The sequence below is a fragment of the Nuphar pumila genome, chromosome 7, assembly GCF_984573655.1.
Source record: "Nuphar pumila chromosome 7, dmNupPumi1.hap1.1, whole genome shotgun sequence".
Taxonomy (NCBI): domain Eukaryota; kingdom Viridiplantae; phylum Streptophyta; class Magnoliopsida; order Nymphaeales; family Nymphaeaceae; genus Nuphar; species Nuphar pumila.
Genome location: NC_143255.1, coordinates 118,437,515 through 118,456,798, shown reverse-complemented (window position 1 = coordinate 118,456,798; position 19,284 = coordinate 118,437,515). Strand labels below are relative to the sequence as shown.

The 19,284-nt window shown below is 36.5% G+C and overlaps 1 protein-coding gene across 1 annotated transcript in view; it reads left to right on the top strand.

Moving 5' to 3' along the window:
* The window catches only part of LOC149833149 (zinc ion binding/nucleic acid binding/hydrolase), a 149,652-nt gene that overhangs the window by 71,858 nt on the left and 58,510 nt on the right, over positions 1–19,284 (top strand). Inside the window, exons 5-6 of the mRNA XM_090014940.1 lie at positions 6,022–6,283; positions 6,380–6,442. Coding sequence (XP_089871066.1) covers positions 6,022–6,283; positions 6,380–6,442 — 325 coding nt within the window. The remainder of the gene's footprint in view (positions 1–6,021; positions 6,284–6,379; positions 6,443–19,284) is intronic.

The window sequence follows — 19,284 nt, the reverse complement described above, 5'->3', positions numbered from 1 at the left end:
GTCCATCTTAGTGTGCTTTGTTCTCTCATGAAAGGTGTGGTTGCTTGTAATATAAATTGCACTTTTGTCATCATAGCACATCTTCGAAGATTTGGAGTAGAAACTTTTATGTCTTGGGGAAGAGTCCTTAGCCATACATGATCCATTATTGTCATAGTCATTTTTCGATATTCTGCTTTAGTTGAAGACAATGAGGAGAATAAGAAAAACCCTTTTGAGATTGTGTTTTTAATATATCGAATAATCCTCATAACTGCGCCCATGTGCACTGTAGTGGGAGCATGCTAGAACTGACTACCTGCATGAGCGATATCAGGTCGGGTGATAAAAAGGTAGGTGAGAGATCTAATCAATTGGCGATAAGGAGTAGGATCTTCAAACAGTATGCCATCTTCGAGTCTCCATTTGACATTTATGACTTCTAGGTTCTCTACCTTCTTTTCATAAAAAATTCCTGACCTACCACATATGTTAGCAACCAATTTCATTTGGGCGAGAAGATATCCTTTGGGTGAGTAGGCAACTTCAATTCGTAAAAAATATCTCAAAAATCCCAAGTCGGACATATCAAAAATTTTCTTTAAAACAAATTTAATTTCAGTAACTCCTTTGTCATTTCCTTTAATGATAATGCCATCAACATATAGTAAAAGTATCATAATTTCTTGACAAAGAGAGCACTCCAGTATAACAAAAAACAAATCCTAAGCCAATCATAACGTTACTAAATTTATCATACCAAGCCTTAGGGGCTTGTTTAAGACGATACAAGGCCTTTTTGAGTTTCAGAATTTTATCATTAATATCAACTCTCGGTGGGGGATCTATATAAACTTTCTCACAAAGTTCTTCATTTAAAAAAACATTCTTAGTATCTAGTTGATAAATTGGCCATTGTTGGATAGAGCCAATGGCGATTAAGGTTCAGACACTAGTCATCCTAGCGACGGAGGCAAGGGTTTCCTTATAATCTACTCCATATTCTTGTACATACCATTTAGCAACCAATCTTGCTTTATACCTTTTTAAAGATCCATTACTTTTGGTCTTGACTTTAAACACCCACTTACATTCTATAGGTTTTTTGCCTAGAGGGAGATCAACTATTTCTCAAGTGTTGGCTTTCCTAAAGGCATCAAATTCTATTTCCATTGCTTCAATTCAATGAAGGTATTTTTTGACATTATTATAATGTGATGGTTCATGATAAGAGTAAAGAGTTATTAGACATGCTCTAAAGTTGGGAGAAAATGAATTATACGATACAAATCTACTATGAGCATTAGATATTCGATTAGATCTCTTAAGTTGGGATTCCTTAAGGGTATATTTTGAGAGAACTTGTCAAGAGCACATAGATGATCACCTTGTCTACGTCGGGTATAAACATGCATATTATTATTAGGGGCATTTTCAATTAGACTTTCATTTTGATGACATACCTCATCAACAACCGGATGTTCATTACTAAAATCATCATTCAAACAAGGATAATAAACATAATTAGAGTCAAGCTTGTTATATTCATTATTTCTTGGTAAGAGATCAAATAGAAATGTATAGTCAACTTCTGCTTTAGTTCCTTTGTTATCAAACCCATTTTCATTTTCTAAGAAAGTGACATCTTTAAAAACATAAAGTTTGTTGTTCTTTGAGTGAAAACAATGATATCCTTTTTGATTTTCCTCATATCACAAGAAAACACACTCAATAGCTTTTGAAGATAGTTTATCATATTTATGAGTAAGCACATAACACTTACAACCAAAGATTCTTAATTTTTTAAAATCTGAAGTCATTTTGAAAAGTTTTTCAAATGAGGTGATATTTTGTAAAGAGGATGAAGGTATTCTATTTATTAAGTAGATTGATTTTAAAACGTCTTCGGCCCAAAAGTTTTTTGGAATGTCCTTAGAAATGATAAGAGTCCTAGCCGTTTCTATTATATGCCTATATTTTCTTTCCGCTAACCCATTTTGTTGAAGAGTTCCAGGGCAAGACCTTTGATGACAAATGATATTTTGGTTCAAATAATTTTGAAAATCATTTGACATATATTTTCCTCTCGAATCGGACCTAAGAATAAATATGTTACTAAGAAATTAATTTTTAATCATTATATGAAATTCCTTAAAAAAAGAGAATACATCGGATTTAAAATTTAGGAAGTAAACCTATGTATATCTAGTGAAATCATTAACAAAAATAACATAATAGTTGTAATCTCCTTTCGATATGACCAGTGAAAGGCCCCATACATATGAATACACTAATTCAATAGGACGAGTAGAAATGAAAGATCTATGGGAAGGGAATGACTTTCATTTTTCCAAAAATACAATATTTACAAGATATTTCTTCTTCATTACAAATGTTTTTCAAAAAAGGAAAGAGATATATCTTTGAAAAACTAGGATGCCCAAGTCTCTTATGCCAAATATCAATACTTTTGTCTAGTACATAATTACAAAATGACTTGGGTGAAAGATGAAGTAAAGATCTTCTCACCTATGGCCTTGCCCAATCAGCTTTCTGACTGGAGATCCTGCACGGTACAATCTTTAGATGAGGAGACTTTGCATCCATGGTCAAAAATTTGAGACGGAGAAAATATTTAAATTCAATATTGGAACAACCCTTATTTTTGGAACAATAATTTTTTGAGAAGATTTTGAATCAAGAATTCTAATACTATTTATTTTTAAAGTGGTTCCATCGGTGGTTGAGACATAAGATAAAATAGAATTAATGCAAACTTCAGAAAAAACATTTTCATGAGGGGTCATATGAAAGGAAGCACCCGAGTCAAAAATCTATATTCCTGAATGAGATGAAGAAGTTGCAATGGCGGCACCCGAAGTAGAAAATGCTTTGAGAAATTGTAATGCATCCGATATTTGACTAAGTGTTTTTAATATCTCCTCCATTCTTGCTAGATTCTTCCTTCTTGGGTGTGATTTCTCAAACAAAAGCGATTTTGCTTTTAATCTTTGGGCAAACCGGTCTAATATGTCTTGGTTAATTACAATAGTGGTAAATAACACCCTTTCTATATCTACTATTATAGTTATATTGCTTTTGCAAAATGAGGGGGCCTATAACGCCTTACATTGTTACCCAACCTAGTAACGGCTAAAACATCTTCACCTTTGGTAGTCATGCAAGGCGAGTCTCTTCTTGGCATATTTCGGCAAGAGCATCTTCAACATGCATGGCCAAAGTCCTATGAAGGAGAGATGATCTAACTTGTTCAAATTTTGGTCTTAGACCATGACAAAATTGAAAGAAGTGTTCTCTCTCAACTTGCTCTCTTCTAAGTTCAATATCTTCGGTGGTCACCCATTTTGGCTCAAGAAGTGCTAATTTGTCTCAAAGAAGAGACAAATCACTAAAATAATTACGGATATTCATGTCCCTTTGCTTAGTAGTTCTAATCTTGTCTTGAAAAAAATATTGTCTAGGAAGGTCTTTTTGGGTATACATTACCTTTAAAAAAGAACCATGATTCATTGACTCTTCTAAATTTAGCAATGTTGTCCCATATTTTTATGTCAACATTGTTCATAAACAATGCTTAAATCCTAACATGGTTGCTTTCCCAATCTTTTACCTTTAATTGATGCTCATGGATATTCTCAATGCAATCATCTCTTTCAGAGACTTTTTCACTACCTTTGACTTTGGTGGGCTTTAAAGATGGTTTGGGAGTAGTGCCCATTACAAATCCACAAAGTTTCTGGCCTTTGAGGTATTTTTTTCTTGCAAAAAGAGCACATCATGTAGTTGGATTCGTTGAGTTTGAAGGAGAGATCGACTCTTGATTCATGCTCCATGATGAACAATAAGAGAAATGAATAAAGAAGAAGATAGATCACTAAAAACTTTAATCACAAACACACAATCCTTGATCATCACGAACAAAGCCTCCAAGACCAAAAGAATCCAAAGGGCTCTTATACCATGTAATGAAACACAAGTGCACAAGCAGAAAACAGTCCACTAAGGGACTATATAAGAGTCAAGAGGCAATGCACAAGAAGACAATCACAAAAGTGCTAATGAGGCTTATAAAGAGCCAAACACAATAAGACGAGCACAAGAGTGCTAATAAGCTAAGCCAAACACATAAAAACATTAGCCTTTATTGAGATAGCTTAAGAAAAAGCATTAAATAATGGGGACTAAAGGTCGCTTTTAAATAGGTTACACGAGAGAGAAGGGAGCTCTATGGTCCAAATTACCAAAGAGCTCCTTTACAATATGGAAAAGCAAAAAAGAAATAAAAATAAAAGGTACAAGTCTGTCCCTAATGGATAACTATTACAACCAATAAAAAAGATAAAAATGCCCCTGCAGGGCATTACTTATTACAGAACTGTTTATAACAGTATGTATATATATATGTGTGTGTGTGTGTGTGTGTGTGTGTGTGTGTGTGTGTGTGTGTGTGTGTGTGTGTATTTTAACAGGTACCATGAATAAAAAGTTTCTAGCTTGTTCAGTTATAAAGTTTAAAGTTGATCACTGGGTTAAAGGTTTTATTTTGTTCCACATATGGCATAAAACAAAGAAACAAAATTTTTGATCATGTAAGAATGGTTTTGCCTCTTGTTTCATTTTAGGGGCGCTTGCATAAATGACAAATGTGATCTTGATTTCATGTGAGAGGCTTTCAATTCCAAAACCAAAAATGCTATTGGTGTTTCAGCTAGTACCATTTCCCAAGATAGTGTTATGCTTTTCTTTATTCCTAAACATGGCCAAATTAATTTGCATGTTCTGTTGTACATAATGTTGCCAATGACAAACTGTGTTGTTTGTACTACAGTCTCAGCATTGTCTGGCAAGTTTGGGAGCAGTTCATGTTTAGAACCTTCAAGATGGCTGATAAATCCTGTTTCTCGAGAGCAACTTTGTAATGCTTCCTTTCAACTTAATGGAAATTACAACTGGTCGATCATTCATGGCTTACATTGGAATAGCAGCAGCTGTTGTGAGGAAATTGAACTTAAACAACTAAAAAAGGAAAATATGAAATCCTGGGATGTAGGTTCCACTGAAGTTGTAGACAAATTTAAATATTTTAAGGATTGTCCGAGAAAATGGTCTTAGGTGACTATGCATCAGAGGAAGCTTTCTTTAGAGTTCATTTAATGACTTAAGCAACAAATTAAGATTTGTGTACTTTTAAGATGACCTTTGTGTTTATTACTTTATATTAGATTATGAATTTTCATTACATAGCATTCACATATGTCCCTGTATCCTGCCCTTTGTTGTACAAAGCATGTCCATTGTGTCCTACATAGAGTTACCAGTCGAGGAAGCGGGAGCGAGAAGCGATACGGGAAGCGGGAGCGGGAAGCGAGGCACTTTCAAAAATTTAGGAAGCGGGGAAGCGTGGGACCACTTAGAAGAAAATTCCGAACCGTCTCGGAAGCGACCTAGGAAGCGAACCGGAAGCGACCTAGGAAGCGAACCAGAAGCGAGGGGGAAGCGAAAAAATGGGGAAGCGAGGGGGAAGCGTGGGGGAAGCGCTTCCCATAAAAGGGAAGCGCGCTTCCCAAAAAAGAGGGACGCTTCCCCTCACGCTTCGGAAGCACGATGTTTCGCGCTTCCGAAGCGCGCTTCCCCTTTTGCCTAGGCGCTTCCGGTAACTCTGGTCCTACACCTATGCATGTATCTATTGAGGTAGTTTCTAGGCCATCGTTTTGTTTTTGAGAAAGTAATGTTATTTCTCTTCTTCAATTCTGCTTCATAGTTCATGATAGTAACATTGTCTCTGCTAGATAAGCTTACTTGAATGTCACTAAGTTTAACACGATTTCTGTGAGTTTTATGCCAAATGTTTGTAAAACATGTAACACAAACACAGCCTAAAATAGTACGTAATTCAAAGCGTCACAATTTCTTTGACCACATTCATTTTTATATCCATCTTGCCCATCTTTACCAGGTTATTTCCTAGAGATAATTCAAATGTAACTTTTCTTAATAGTGCTCTCAAATGTTCCTCTGCAGGGATTTATTTCTTCTCTTCCAAAAAATTCTTCTGATGTTGTTCCTGTTAGAGTTCTCTGTCAGAAACTTCCACATTGCAAAAATGGACCTCATGGTGACCAGTATTTTAATTCCTTATGGAGTAATGCTATTCGTGTTGTTGAATCTACAAGAACTTTCCCGCCAAATATGAAAAAGTATCAGCTGAACTTTCATATTTTGATGCAAGAGGTTATGAAACACCACACTTACCTATTTACAGACGAGGAAAGGTCATTTTTAGGTGCCAATCATAGTTTTTTTGTCAATTTATGTCTTTGCTTGTTAGATATTTTTTCTGGCTAAATCATGTCAATGTTTTTTGCTCATACATTGGCAGGATGCTTTGATGCTTTATCTGATGACAGTCAGAGGCTTTTCATTCGAATTTACACACGTAAAGGTGGCTTATAATAAATTTTTTCTTTTTTTGTTATTAACTGATGGAAATGGCTCCATTGGCATTGGTGTCTTTTTGTTGCTTTGAACAAATATAACAGTTACTGTACAAGTATCCCCCAGAAAACGTCAAAGATGAAAAGCATGATACTTGTCTTATTTATATGTGGATAAAAAGAAATGAACAAAAATGAATTGCTGAGTGTCTCATTTCGTGAAATTGATTTATTGAAGAAGAAATTGTTTACTCTCTTTTTTCCTGTCGTAGCCGAATTAAAAATGTCATAGAAGGTGCACAATTACATGATTATGCATTGAGAGATGTCAGTGAAAAAGGATACCAAGAAAAGTCTTAGCAAATAGCTTTCATGTTTTCAGTGTAACCTAATGTTGAGTGATCTCCACTATTTATATTGTTTGAAACTTTGTTTTTGACATGGATATGAATGCACCAAATGTGAGAGTGGTTGTATTTGAAGGGTCTGATGCCTTCTTTGACCAATGTGCTGCTGATGGTAAAGTGTGAGTAATTCCATATGGTCTCTTTTCTTTTCCATTAGCATCGACTGTGAAGGTCATGCTAGAGTTTGTATCCAGATACAAACCTTCAAATCACTCATGTCTATATCCATGTGGTTCTGATGAAGAGAAGTTCTTGAAGAAGAGTCATTGTTGGAAAACATGAGGAAATCTCAGTATCCTTTTGGGATGAGCCATAGTTATGGCACAACTCCCTAAAGTGCTCAAAGATTTATCCCAGTGTTGTTAAAAACTCACCTCAAGATGCAAAAGGCGCTGCCTTTGGTGCCTCGAGGCGCACTACTGGTGCGCAAGGCACCATAAGGTGTGCACCTCATGGGCCTTGAGGCGTACGCCTCAAGGTGAGGTGCCCCTCAGCCTTGAGGCACACATCTCATTCTTTTCCTCTTTTTAAAAGAAAAAAAGGGGGCTCATTGTTAGAATGTATTGATTCATATTTATATATTCAAATATGAGTGTATGCGTATATATTATATAATTTGAAAATGTTTTTTCCCCTTTGTAATAGGTAATACCCTTTAGGGTTATTGTGGTAATTTTGTGCATATAATAGGCTCTGCCCATTAGGGGAAAAATGATAATTCTGTACATGTAATAGGCTCTGCCATTTAGGGGCAGAACAGACCTCTTATTTTATTTTATTTTTATTCTGTCCTTCACACTTTTGTAAAGGGTAGTTTTGTCTTTTAGACAATATAGCTGTTGAGAATCTACAAGAGATATATTCAGTTTTGTCTTTTAGTGAATATAGCTGTTGGAAATCTCCAACAACTATATTTTTAGCTGTTGGAGCCTTTCCCAACAACTATATGGGTCCTCTTGGCCCTCTTTATTGTATATAAACAGGGACCTCTTGTCCCATTAGATGTAATGCTTTCCTAAGCATTCTATCTCAATAAAGATATTATTTTTTATGTTTTTTGTGTTTTTTTGTGTATGCTCTTTGGTGCCTCTTATGATCTCATGTATTTGCTATTGATTGACTTGTGTATTGTCCCTTTGTGGACCTCAGTGTTGGGGTGAGTTATGTGTACACCTCGATCTTTTTGTCAAATTATGAGTGTCGTATTGACACTTGTTTTGGCTCTAATTGACAGTTGATTGACCTCTGGTTCTAGTGAGTTATATCACTCAATTGCTTTTTTGTGCATCTCGGTGTTGTGGAGCCAAAGTTAGTTGTTGGGGTGAGTTATGTGTGCAGCTCTATCTTCTTGTCACTATAGATTGCCAAGTTTATTAGTGTCGTATTGGCACTTGTTTAGCTATGACTGACAGTTGATTGACCTCTGGTTGAGTTGTATCACTCAATCGTTTTTTTAGCCTTTATTGTTTATAGGATGATCATATCGATCTTTGTTAGTGATGGCTCAATTGTTATTTGCTTGTGATCATATTGGTCCTTATGAATTAAATCTCATAATATTGCAAAATTTATTGCTTTTACCTTGATTTGAAATTGTTTTCAAATCTTCTTGCTTATTGACATCAGTTTGTCTTCATTACAATATTTTTGCCAATCTTGTTTCTCCGCTCTTCCCTCTTATTTGAGTGACTTTTTTTGTTGGATAAGAAATTTTGTTTTATCAGTTTTTACAACCATGGTTATAGTGAGTTATGTGCATTCGTTGTAGTCAATAGTATTGATTGCAGTTCTACAACTTGTGAGGTAAGGGATGTGAACCTCTTATTGTTGTAGCTGATATTTGTTGTCAGTTCATATAGCCGATATTGCTGGTGCATGGTCACTGGTATGGTTATTGCTAACATTTGTGTTTAATCTCTTGTCCTATGCGATGATACACTTGAATTTTGAGGATGGTGAGTTGGAGGTCAAAGAGGTGATTGCTTGTCGTGAGCAAACTATTGTTGAGATTTGCAAATATCATTTCTCTTGTTATGATTTCTTGTATATGAGATTTTTAAAATCTCTTAATGTATTTTTTAAACTTTTTCGCTGCCCGTTTGTTCTTATATGGAAAATGGTCATCCCTTGAAAATTTTACATGCATTCTCTCCTTAATAAAATTATTATTTTTATGTGTCCTCTTGGTCCTTAGTGGCTTTTGTGCTTGAACCCATATTTGGGTTGTGTGAGTGACTCTTTTGCCTCTTGTATATGAACCCTATTGGGTTATCATGCATTATTATGTGCATTAAATATGCTTTAATTGCATGTTGGATATATATGTTGAGGATATTTAGATTTGTTTCATGATGGTTATCTTGCATTTTTTGTATGAATTTAATTAATTCTTCATGTTTTTGTGAGTTCCTTTGAGCTCTTACATTTAATATACATGTTGTCGTGTTTTGCTTAGTATAATTAACAAGTTGTATCTTTATTTGAAATATTTACCTGAGCCTTTGGGACATTATTGAAAAATTGTTTATATCTTATTGATATTTTATATCTAATATGTGCTTGTCTTTTGAACTTTAGTGATCTAAATTCTATTATGTTCATAATTTATGTTTCCTTAAGAAAATGTGTTGTTTTTATGGTTATGATTGCCTAAACGAGAAATTCTTAAAAAATGATTTTGAAGTATATTCCTTGTGTCTATCTTAAGGGCTATTGTATCTTGCTTGAATTGTTGCTAATATTTCTAGAATTTTTAAATTATTGATTAGGGTGCATATCTTACTCACTTTTAAAATTGTTTAGTTTATAATACCTTTATGTTTTGTTATGGAACTTAACCATCTTCTCTCTCTCTCTCTATATATATATTCTTGTTCAAAATATGCGTTTTGAAACTATATACATATAAACTATAACTATTTTTTAACTACTGTTTAAATTTTTTTCTTTGAAATCTATTTAGTTAGGATATCTTCCTTTGTGTATACTGCAGGTTCTTAAAGATGACATGGGTTGAGAAAAAAATTCTATTTCTGCTGCATCAGAAGATGGAGTTAGTAATTGTAGGCATTGGGTGAAGATTATCAATGAAGACTTGGATCTTTCACTATGTTTTGTATTTTCAAATTTTCGGTAATCACACTGTAAGTCTGAAGGTTGAGTGTTAAAATGTATTGATTCATATATATATATATATTCATATATGAGTGTATATATTCGTATATGTATATGTATATATTATATAGTTTTAAATTGTTTTTCTTTCCTTTGTAATAGGTAATATCCTTTTGGGGTATTGTGGTAATTTTGTACATGTAATAGGCTCTGCCCATTAGTGGTAGAACGATAATTCTATACATGTAATAGGCTCTGCCCTTTAGGGGTAGAACTAACCTCTTTTATTTATTTTATTTTTATTCAGTCCTTTACAATTTTGTAAAGGGTACTTTTGTCTTTTAGTCATTCTCAACAACTATATTCAGTTTTGTCTTTTAGTGAATATAGTTATTGAAAATCTCCAATAACTATATTTCTAGCTGTTGAAGCCTTTCCCAACAACTATATGGGCCTTCTTGGCCCTCTTGTTTGTATATAAATAGGGACCTCTTGTTCCATTAGATGTAATGCTTTCTTAAGCATTCTATCTCAATAAAGATTATTATTTTTTTTTATGTTTTTTGTGTTCCTTTGTGTATTCTCTTTGGTGCTTATGATTTCATGTATTTGCCATTGATTGGCTCATGTATTGTCCCTTTTGTGGACTTGTGCTTGTGCACATTTAGTGGTTGTTTGACCCCCGTCCCTGCACCATTTCAGATGGAAATCACGTTGGGAACGTGGGAATGTAACAAACCTTGGACACGCCGGACACACGGAATGTGTTCGCCACATCCTTATTTTACTCTAATTTTCGCTCCACAACCCCCTTGTTACGGTTAGAACAGGGACACGAGGGACGTCCGACTCTCTCATTCTCCCCTCTCTCTCTCTCTCTTGCAGCCATGCGACGAGGGGATGAGGCGGTGTTAGGATCACCAGCGTCAGTGGCGAGGACGACGTTGAGTCCCCCTTTTCTTCTTCAGACTCTCTATCTCCTCCTTTTCTTCATTCCTCCCATTTTTCTTCGTTCCTCTCTCTCTCCCTTCGTTTTTCGTTCTTTTTTTTTTCGTTGTTCTTTGTTCTTCGTTCCTCTTCTTCTTCTTAGGGCTTTGATTTGTTTTTTTTTTCATTAATTAAGGTTTTTTTATTTCCATTGATTAGGGTTTTTTCTTTGATTTTCACTTATTAGGATTTTTTATTTGATTTTCATTTATTAGGTTTTTTTATTTGATTTATTTGATTAGGGCTTTGAATCAAATTTATTAAATTAGGGCTTTTTGTATTTAATTTGATAAGGGTTTTTTATTTGATTTTCTGTGATTAGGGCTTTGAATCAATTTTTTTCTATGATTATTTTTCTTATAGTTTAAGGTTTTTTGGTTTATTTATGATTTATTTTCTTGCATTTTAAGGTTTTATGGTTTAATAGGTTTGATAATTTGATTTTTATAGTTAATTTGATTTTAGGGTTTGATATTTTTATGATAAACTTTCATAATTCGATGTAGTATGACATTGATTAAAACATTTATATATAAAAAAATATTAATTCTTAATTTTCTCAAATTATTTAAAATTTAAACAATTTTTAGTTTTTAGATCCAATTCAAGATCCATATCTGGGGGCTAAAATCCATAATAAACATGTTAAAACACTCATATGGTTGGGCGAATCTAGTTGTACGATCTAAAACGAAGTTATTTAACCCATTATCTGTATGTGTTCATGCTGTCCACATCAGAGTTACCAGTCGAGGAAGCGAGAGCGGGAAGCGATACGGGAAGCGGGAGCGGGAAGCGAGGCACTTTCAAAAATTTAGGAAGCGGGGAAGCGTGGGACTACTTAGAAGAAAATTTTGAACCATCTCGGAAGCGACCTAAGAAGCGAACCAGAAGCGAGGGGGAAGCGAAAAATGGAAAAAATGGGGAAGCGCAGGGGAAGCGTGCTTCCCATATATGGGAAGCGCGTTTCCCATAAAAGGAAAACGCGCTTCCCATAAAAGGGGGACGCTTCCCCTCACGCTTCGGAAGCACGACGTTTCGGGGAAGCGCGCTTCCCCTTTTACCTAGGCGCTTCCGGTAACTCTGGTCCACATAACGTAAAACAAACGGCGGACACAAAGAGCACAACTTTTTGTACAGTCGTAACAAACATTGTTTTTAGTACAATTATTACAGAACAAACAGAACTTGCATTCGATCTTTTATGTTCGTTCGTTCCGTCCAATCTTGGACGAGGCATTAAACAAGCCATAGGCTCTTTGTAGCCATTGTATGCACTTATGTGCTTTTGTATTGCACCCAGTGTTATTAAAAATGCGCCTCAAGGTGCAAAAAGCGCGCCTCACCTCAAGGCGAGAGGCTTTATGCCTTGAGGCGCATGTACAAAGCGCAACAACCCCGAGGCGTGCGCCTCATACGCCTTGAGGTGCACGCCTCGAGGCGAGGCACACTTCAAGCCGAGGCGTACACGCCTTGAATTTGTTAGTCAAATGAGTGTCAAAACCCTCATTTGACAAACAATTAGGATTTTTTTTACGCAATTTTAACTAAGTTGCTAGTAAAAAGGGCATTTACTACAAGGCAAGAGCAGATACAAGAGAGAAAGAAAAGAAAAAATTTATACAAGGCAAGGGTGACAACCCTAAACCTAAACAAATCAGGTCTGATCCATAAGACACCGGGTTTCAAACATAAGCCCAAAAAAAATTCTTCCATGGGGCGCTGCCCCCCTAAGACCCCCACCAGGGGCGCCCCCCTGACCCTCTTTATTACAAGGGCAAAAACTCTGAATCAGGCTCCACAACTCATCAGTTGGACCTATATTAAAATGAGTAGGTTCAAACCTGAAACCGACTAAGTAATGTAGATATCAGATCAAGATTCGGGTTTAACTGGATTTTTATAAGAAAAACTATACCCAGATTCGATAAAAATTACATAAACTAGACCCAGTCCATACCTGGCAAAATAATATTTTTAATTATTTTACATTAAAAATTTGAGAATCCTAACCAAAACTCCGGTCAGACCTGGTTTGGCATAAAATTTTATAAATCATACCCAACCCATATAATAATTGGACCTCCTGGGTCCAACCTGAATAATTAATCAGAATGCCTTCTTTGCAACCAAACCCTGTCCCTATAAGATCCAATATGTGTCAGGATCGGGTCATACCCAATCCATTGACACCCTTAGTAGCAGGTTCACCAATTTGCAGTCTAATAGACACTCAAAGCAACCACGTTAATGAAGTCATTGAGATTAGTTGCTTCGTTTCACAGAAAATTTATATCACTGTGTCAACTTGTTCATTGTATTCAATTTCGTAGGAGCAATAATCTCTTCTAGAATGTAACGTTAAACCCTTTTAGTGGCAAAATCAAGTCATGCAATTACATGCAGTCACAACCTTATATATATATTAACATTTGGTTGTTAATGCTAAAATGCATTTTCTAATTATGACATGATATTGTTAATGCTAATATGCATTTCGTTGTTAATGTTAATTTTTTATTTAATGAATGCTCATGTTTTATTTCTTAGATACTTACATAGATCAAGTTGTTGCATTAATGTCATTTTTACATGTTAATCTCATATTTTTTCAGTATTTATTTGAGATTTTTTATTTCTTGTTGGTTGTTGCTTCATCAATAAAGAATTATTCATTTATTTATAATTTTAGATATTTTTTTATAGTTTTTTTAAGTTTAAAAAAAAACTTTGAGGCTTACGCTTTACGCCTCGAGCCTCACCTCAGATTTTGGTGGAGCACCTCGCTACTCCTCGACACTTTTCACAACACTGATTACACCCATAGGGCACTCCCCCTCTAGGCAGAGAAAGAAGAAGAAGATCGGCATGTACACACCCTTCTCTCTCTCCTTCTCCTTTTGTTCTCCTCCTCCTCCTTCTGTCTATCTTCTCCTTTGTCTCTTCTTTTTCTTCTCATTCTCTTCCTTTTTCTCCTTCGTCTTCCTCTGCCGATCTTCTTCTTCTATAGATCTTCTTTTGTTCTCCTCCTCCTTCTCCTTGCCTTGTAGTTGTTACTTGAAATTCATTTTATAATTTAGTTTAGATTCTTCATGTAACACATGTTTTTCAAATAAATAAAATTTTTTTGGATCCAGGTTGGATCCGACCGGATCCAACCCAGATTCTGGTCTTAATCCCCCTCGTATTCTATTTAAACCCCCCAGGGGGGGGGGTCTTTTTATCGCAAGCCTGCACACCCTCTCTCCCTGATTACTCCCTCCCCCACTCTTGTCTTCCCTCTCGACTCCCCTGCTCTCTCTCCTCGATGCCCGCCCTCTTCTCCCTGTCTTCTCTCTTTCGTCCTCTTGTACCCTCGCTCTTCCTCCCTCTCACTCCCTCGACTCATTAGCAGGACCCGATCCCGCCTCCCTGCGCCGACGACCTCCCACCTTCTCCTCAGCCTCGTCGGAGCTGCGCGATCCCTCAGGTGCGCATCTCTCGCTCCCTGCTTCCTCTTTTAGCAGAGGAGGGTTGCCTCCCCTCCCCTCCCTGCTCTCTCTATCTCTCTCTTTCATGTGCCACTCCCTGCTCCCTCTTCTTCCCATTCTGTGACTGGGCCGGGCTCAACAACCAGACTGAGCCCAGTTCAGTCTATGGTCTCAGAGGAATCAAGCCCAAGCCCGGTCCCGTCCAGGGATGGGGTCAGGCTTGGTTCGCCAGCCGAGCCCACCCCACTTCCCCGGTTTCCGTTTTGGTCGGAATTGAGCCTGGCTCGGTTGGGGGTCCAACCGAGTCCGTTTCTATTGGGGCCTAACTGGCCCACTCGATCAAGTTGAGCTCGGTCCTTACCGAGCCCAACTCGGCCCCTCCTCGCTTGTAGCCAGTCGGACTCAGCCAAGCCTGGCTAACCTCGGGCCCCGAATCGGCTCACCCCGATTAAGAAACTGATTTAGCTAGGCGGATCGAACTAGGGTTCGGTTAGTCTCCTTTTGACCCAAACATAATACCAACACATGATTTTAAAAAAGGGATTTCTCTTGTTCTTATTTTTGCAGTACGACGAATACTCTAGTGCATTCCATCGCCCATCGGCCCAATGGATGCGACACACGCACCAAGGCACGAGCCCTTGAAGACCTACACTCATAATCATTCACGAGTCCGACAATCTTCGAGGTAGGAGAAAGTTGCATCTAAGACAATTGTAGGACAATTCTAAAATATGTGTATAAGCATATATAATATATACATATATGCTTTTAAATCAAGGACGCAATTTTGTGAATCCTTGTCCATTTACCTTTATGTCATTTACTTTGCCGCTGCGCTATTACGTGCACATGCTACTGCTTACATATTTATTTAGTCGAGGTGCGGTTTCGTACCTCGTGCACTGCTTATACAATTTATTTAACTCGATGTGTGGTTTCACATATCGAGTCTTGCTTTATGCTATTTACTTTGTTGTCACGGTATTTCGTATCTCGTGCACTACTTACGTATTTATTTAGTTGAGGTGCGGTTTCGTACATCATGCACTACTTACACATTTATTTAGTCGAGGTACGGTTTCGTACCTCGTGCATTGCTTAAGCATTTATTTAGCCGATGTACGGTTTCATACATCGTGCATTGCTTATACAATTTATTTAGTCGAGGCGCGGTTTCGTACCGCGTGCACTGCTTACACAATTTATTTAGCTCGATGTATGGTTTCACACATCGAGTCTCGCTTTTGTCATTTACATTGCCTCCACGTTGTAATGCGCACATGCTTATGTTTGATATACATATACTACAGCGCTATGTTGTAACATGCACATGCTTACACTTGCTTTTAAAAACGCAGATTTGCACATGCTCGACCAGTCTTTTAAAAAAGGGATTTCATGCAATATTTCAATGTTTGAAATATTCGTTGTTTCGAAAAGCAAAAACGAATATCTCGTGGTTGCCTATTCGTAACCAAGTCTTTCCCTCAACCCTGCGTAGCTCTAAGAGGTACGTAAAGTCTTGTTGTGATATCCGAATGACTTGGATATCCCCGGTCTAGAGCATGAGACTTGAGATTTCAAAATATTGTTGGGGTTTCTTGCTGAGTAACTGATACCCCTTTCATCGTAGCGGTACTATCAGACATGCACAACATGTTAATACTATGATGATTTGGATGAGAGGTTTATGGTAACCTCGTAGTATGTAAATACAAAATAATAAAAAGAAATTCACATAAATAGTGATAAACAGAACATTAAAATTTCTAAATGATATTGGGGTTTCTTTTTAAGAAACTGATACCCTCTTATCATAACAGTACTATCAGATATGCACGACATATTAGTATTACGCTGATTGGATGAGAGGTTTATGGTAACCTCATAGCGTGCAAATGTACAATGATGAAATGAAAATCACATAAATTGTGATCATCACTTTCACAAACAAGATACTCGAGTTGGTTTGAAAGCCTAGAGCATGTAGAATGGGTCGTTAGTTAAAATAAAACCTGACGTACCTATTTGTTTTTTGGTTCCATCAAGAAAGATGATGAGATGATACAACAACTCTGATGGACAGGTTGTTAACAACCACCCCTCGAGTAAATGACTCGGTGTCCCTAGTCATCGGAATTAGGGGATTGAGCTACCAAAAATTATCCTAGGTGATAAGTCCCAATGACTTCTGTAGAAGTATGGATGCATTTTCTTGAACGAGTGGCCTCTGGAGAATTCTCTTTTAGTCATTGACCGTATCTTTAAGAACAGACTCAGCTAGTTGTCCGGAGTATCAAAATGCATAACATAATAAACCCTCGAGCAATCTTAGTTGTTTTTATGTTTTCATGTGCGTACCTTCAGAACAATTAATATCGAAACAAAGTTATCATGTTCATTTTATTTATTTGGACTTGCACACCACGAAAAGAACAACATATATGTTAGTTTGGTTCTTAATTCTGTTAATATTCTCATTTTGCTCATTCTATACTGCATATCATGAAAGGAGCAATACATATGTTAGTCTTGCTCTGAATTGTTATATCTATGCACCTACAAGATTTTTATCGATCTGACTCCGTTTTATGGGTATAAGTGATGATTAGGTCAGTACGGCAAGCGATGACACGATGATGTGATGATATCAAGATGAGACTCTTTCCCTGACGTTTTGCTCTCGAGGACATTTTTTGTAATTTGGTAAAAAAGGTTTTCTTTGAAATTCTACTTTTTGTATAAACATCAAAACCTCGTTTTGAATCTCTTTGGTTTCAACGAATGTACGGAGTTACAAATCCGTTGTGTAAAGGAAAGGTTCACAAGTAATGCGCCTAAGGTCTGTTGACTTGTTATTTCAAAACACTATTTTCCGCTGAATTACTATTTAAAACTCTGATAAAAGAATGATTACAAGGCTTTCAAAAATTTCCTAAAAAGTTACAAGTCTGGGATTTTGGGGGCATTACACTTCACTTAATATCCAATTGTTCATTAATAGTACATAAATGATGCATCTTTATTTTTGTTTTTTCGTTTGGTCAAATTTTTAATATTTTTTTGAAGCTTACACCTTATTCCTCGAGGCTTACGTCTCATTTCACGAGCAGGTCTTACGCCTTGATACTCCTCAACGATATTCACAACATTGATCTATCTAAAAGCGGCTTACCTAAATTAGCTCAACTATTCACAAGGTTGGGTTTTAGGGGAGGTTCTCTATTCCCATAATTGTTGGATCATGATGGGTATTGGGTTGGATCTAGGAACCAGATCCACAATATTGTGTTATGTTGTATTATTAATGGTTCTTTTATTTCTCATATTGTCTTTTTCTTTAAAGATGTTCTAACATGCTGTCAAGGGTATGTATGTAATCTGTCATTGTGTCACAGTTTTCTGATATAAAGGAATAGTAACCCACAATATTCCACATTGGGAATCGTGGTGAATTTGAGCCCCTATCTTTGTGTATCTTCTATCTTCTGCTGTGCTGATGCTTTGGGTTTAAGATTAAGGTTCTGATATGGTATCAGAGCAAGAGGGATTCACTTGGACTTCATCAAAGATTGGCTTGAAAGGTCATCTCCTTCTACTCTTTCTATAGTTTACTTTTGATTCTTTTATCTCCTTTTATTTGATTCCCAATCTCCTGTTCATGTTCTTTCTTTCTTATTCTAGTTCTTTATTCTCATTATCCATCACTTCTTTCTTACTTTCTTCCTATCGTCTCTCTCTTTTGACCTATTCACATAACGCCAGATCTGATTGGGTCCTTCTCTTGGCTGACATGACATATGTTCTTCTCTTTTTGGCCTGCTCAAATCACATCAGATCTGATTATAAGTTTTCCTCGGCTGACGTGAAATATCATAACCTATTTTCATGTGATATCAAGTATCTTGTTATTTTGGATCTTATTCCTCTTTCGTTCACGCTGGGTTTAATTCTATTTTACTGCTGGGATATGAAATATTTTCCTTTTCTTTAGTTATATTTGCGTGCTTTGATCCTTTATTCCCAAATATGGATCCCAACTCCTCCCAATCTGTTTTGCCTTCAAATTTTCTTAATTAGCTTGTATATGAAAAGTTGACTAATTCCAACTTTCTGACATGGAAACGTCAAATCACCCCCTTTATTTGGGGCCATGATCTTTCAGGCCATCTCGATGGGTCGATTTCAATCCCACCAGAGTATCTCATCCCGTATAAAAAAGGTGATAAAGGGGTTGTAATATCTACCACTGCTGTCAGAAATCTAGAGTACATTGTCTGAATGAGAAGGGACCAAGCCTTTGTTAAAAATAAAATTGTATCCAAATACCCGATAAGGGTATTTTTGTCTTTTATCATATAGTACAGTCCACTAGGGACTGAAATGTAATTTAACATTATAATAAATAAACTGTACAACTTAGGCACAACAGTAAAAAATATGACTGTTGTGCACAACAGTAAAAAATATGACTGTATGACTGTTGTGCACAACAGTCAAAATATGACTGTTGGGCAGCAGTCCAACTAGACGTTGGACTGCCACCCAACAGTCATAATAATGACTGTTGGAAGGCAGTCCAAAGAGCTGGACTGCCTCCCATGTGTTGGAGTGAGGCTCTATAAATAGAGCCTCACTCCCTTGTTATTCCTCAATGCTTTTAGAAGCATTTGAGGGTTTTCTCTAGAGTTTTTTTCCCATCTTATAGGCTTGTATGCCTCTTGTGCTGTTTGGTATTTTTATCTCTTTTGAGATTGTATTTGGTCCATTAGTGACCAACTTCAAGTGAGTTTATTAAAGCCCTTTGTTGGCATTGTGTTTGTTTCCCTATTGTTCCATTGTACCTTGTTTCATTACATGGTATCAGAG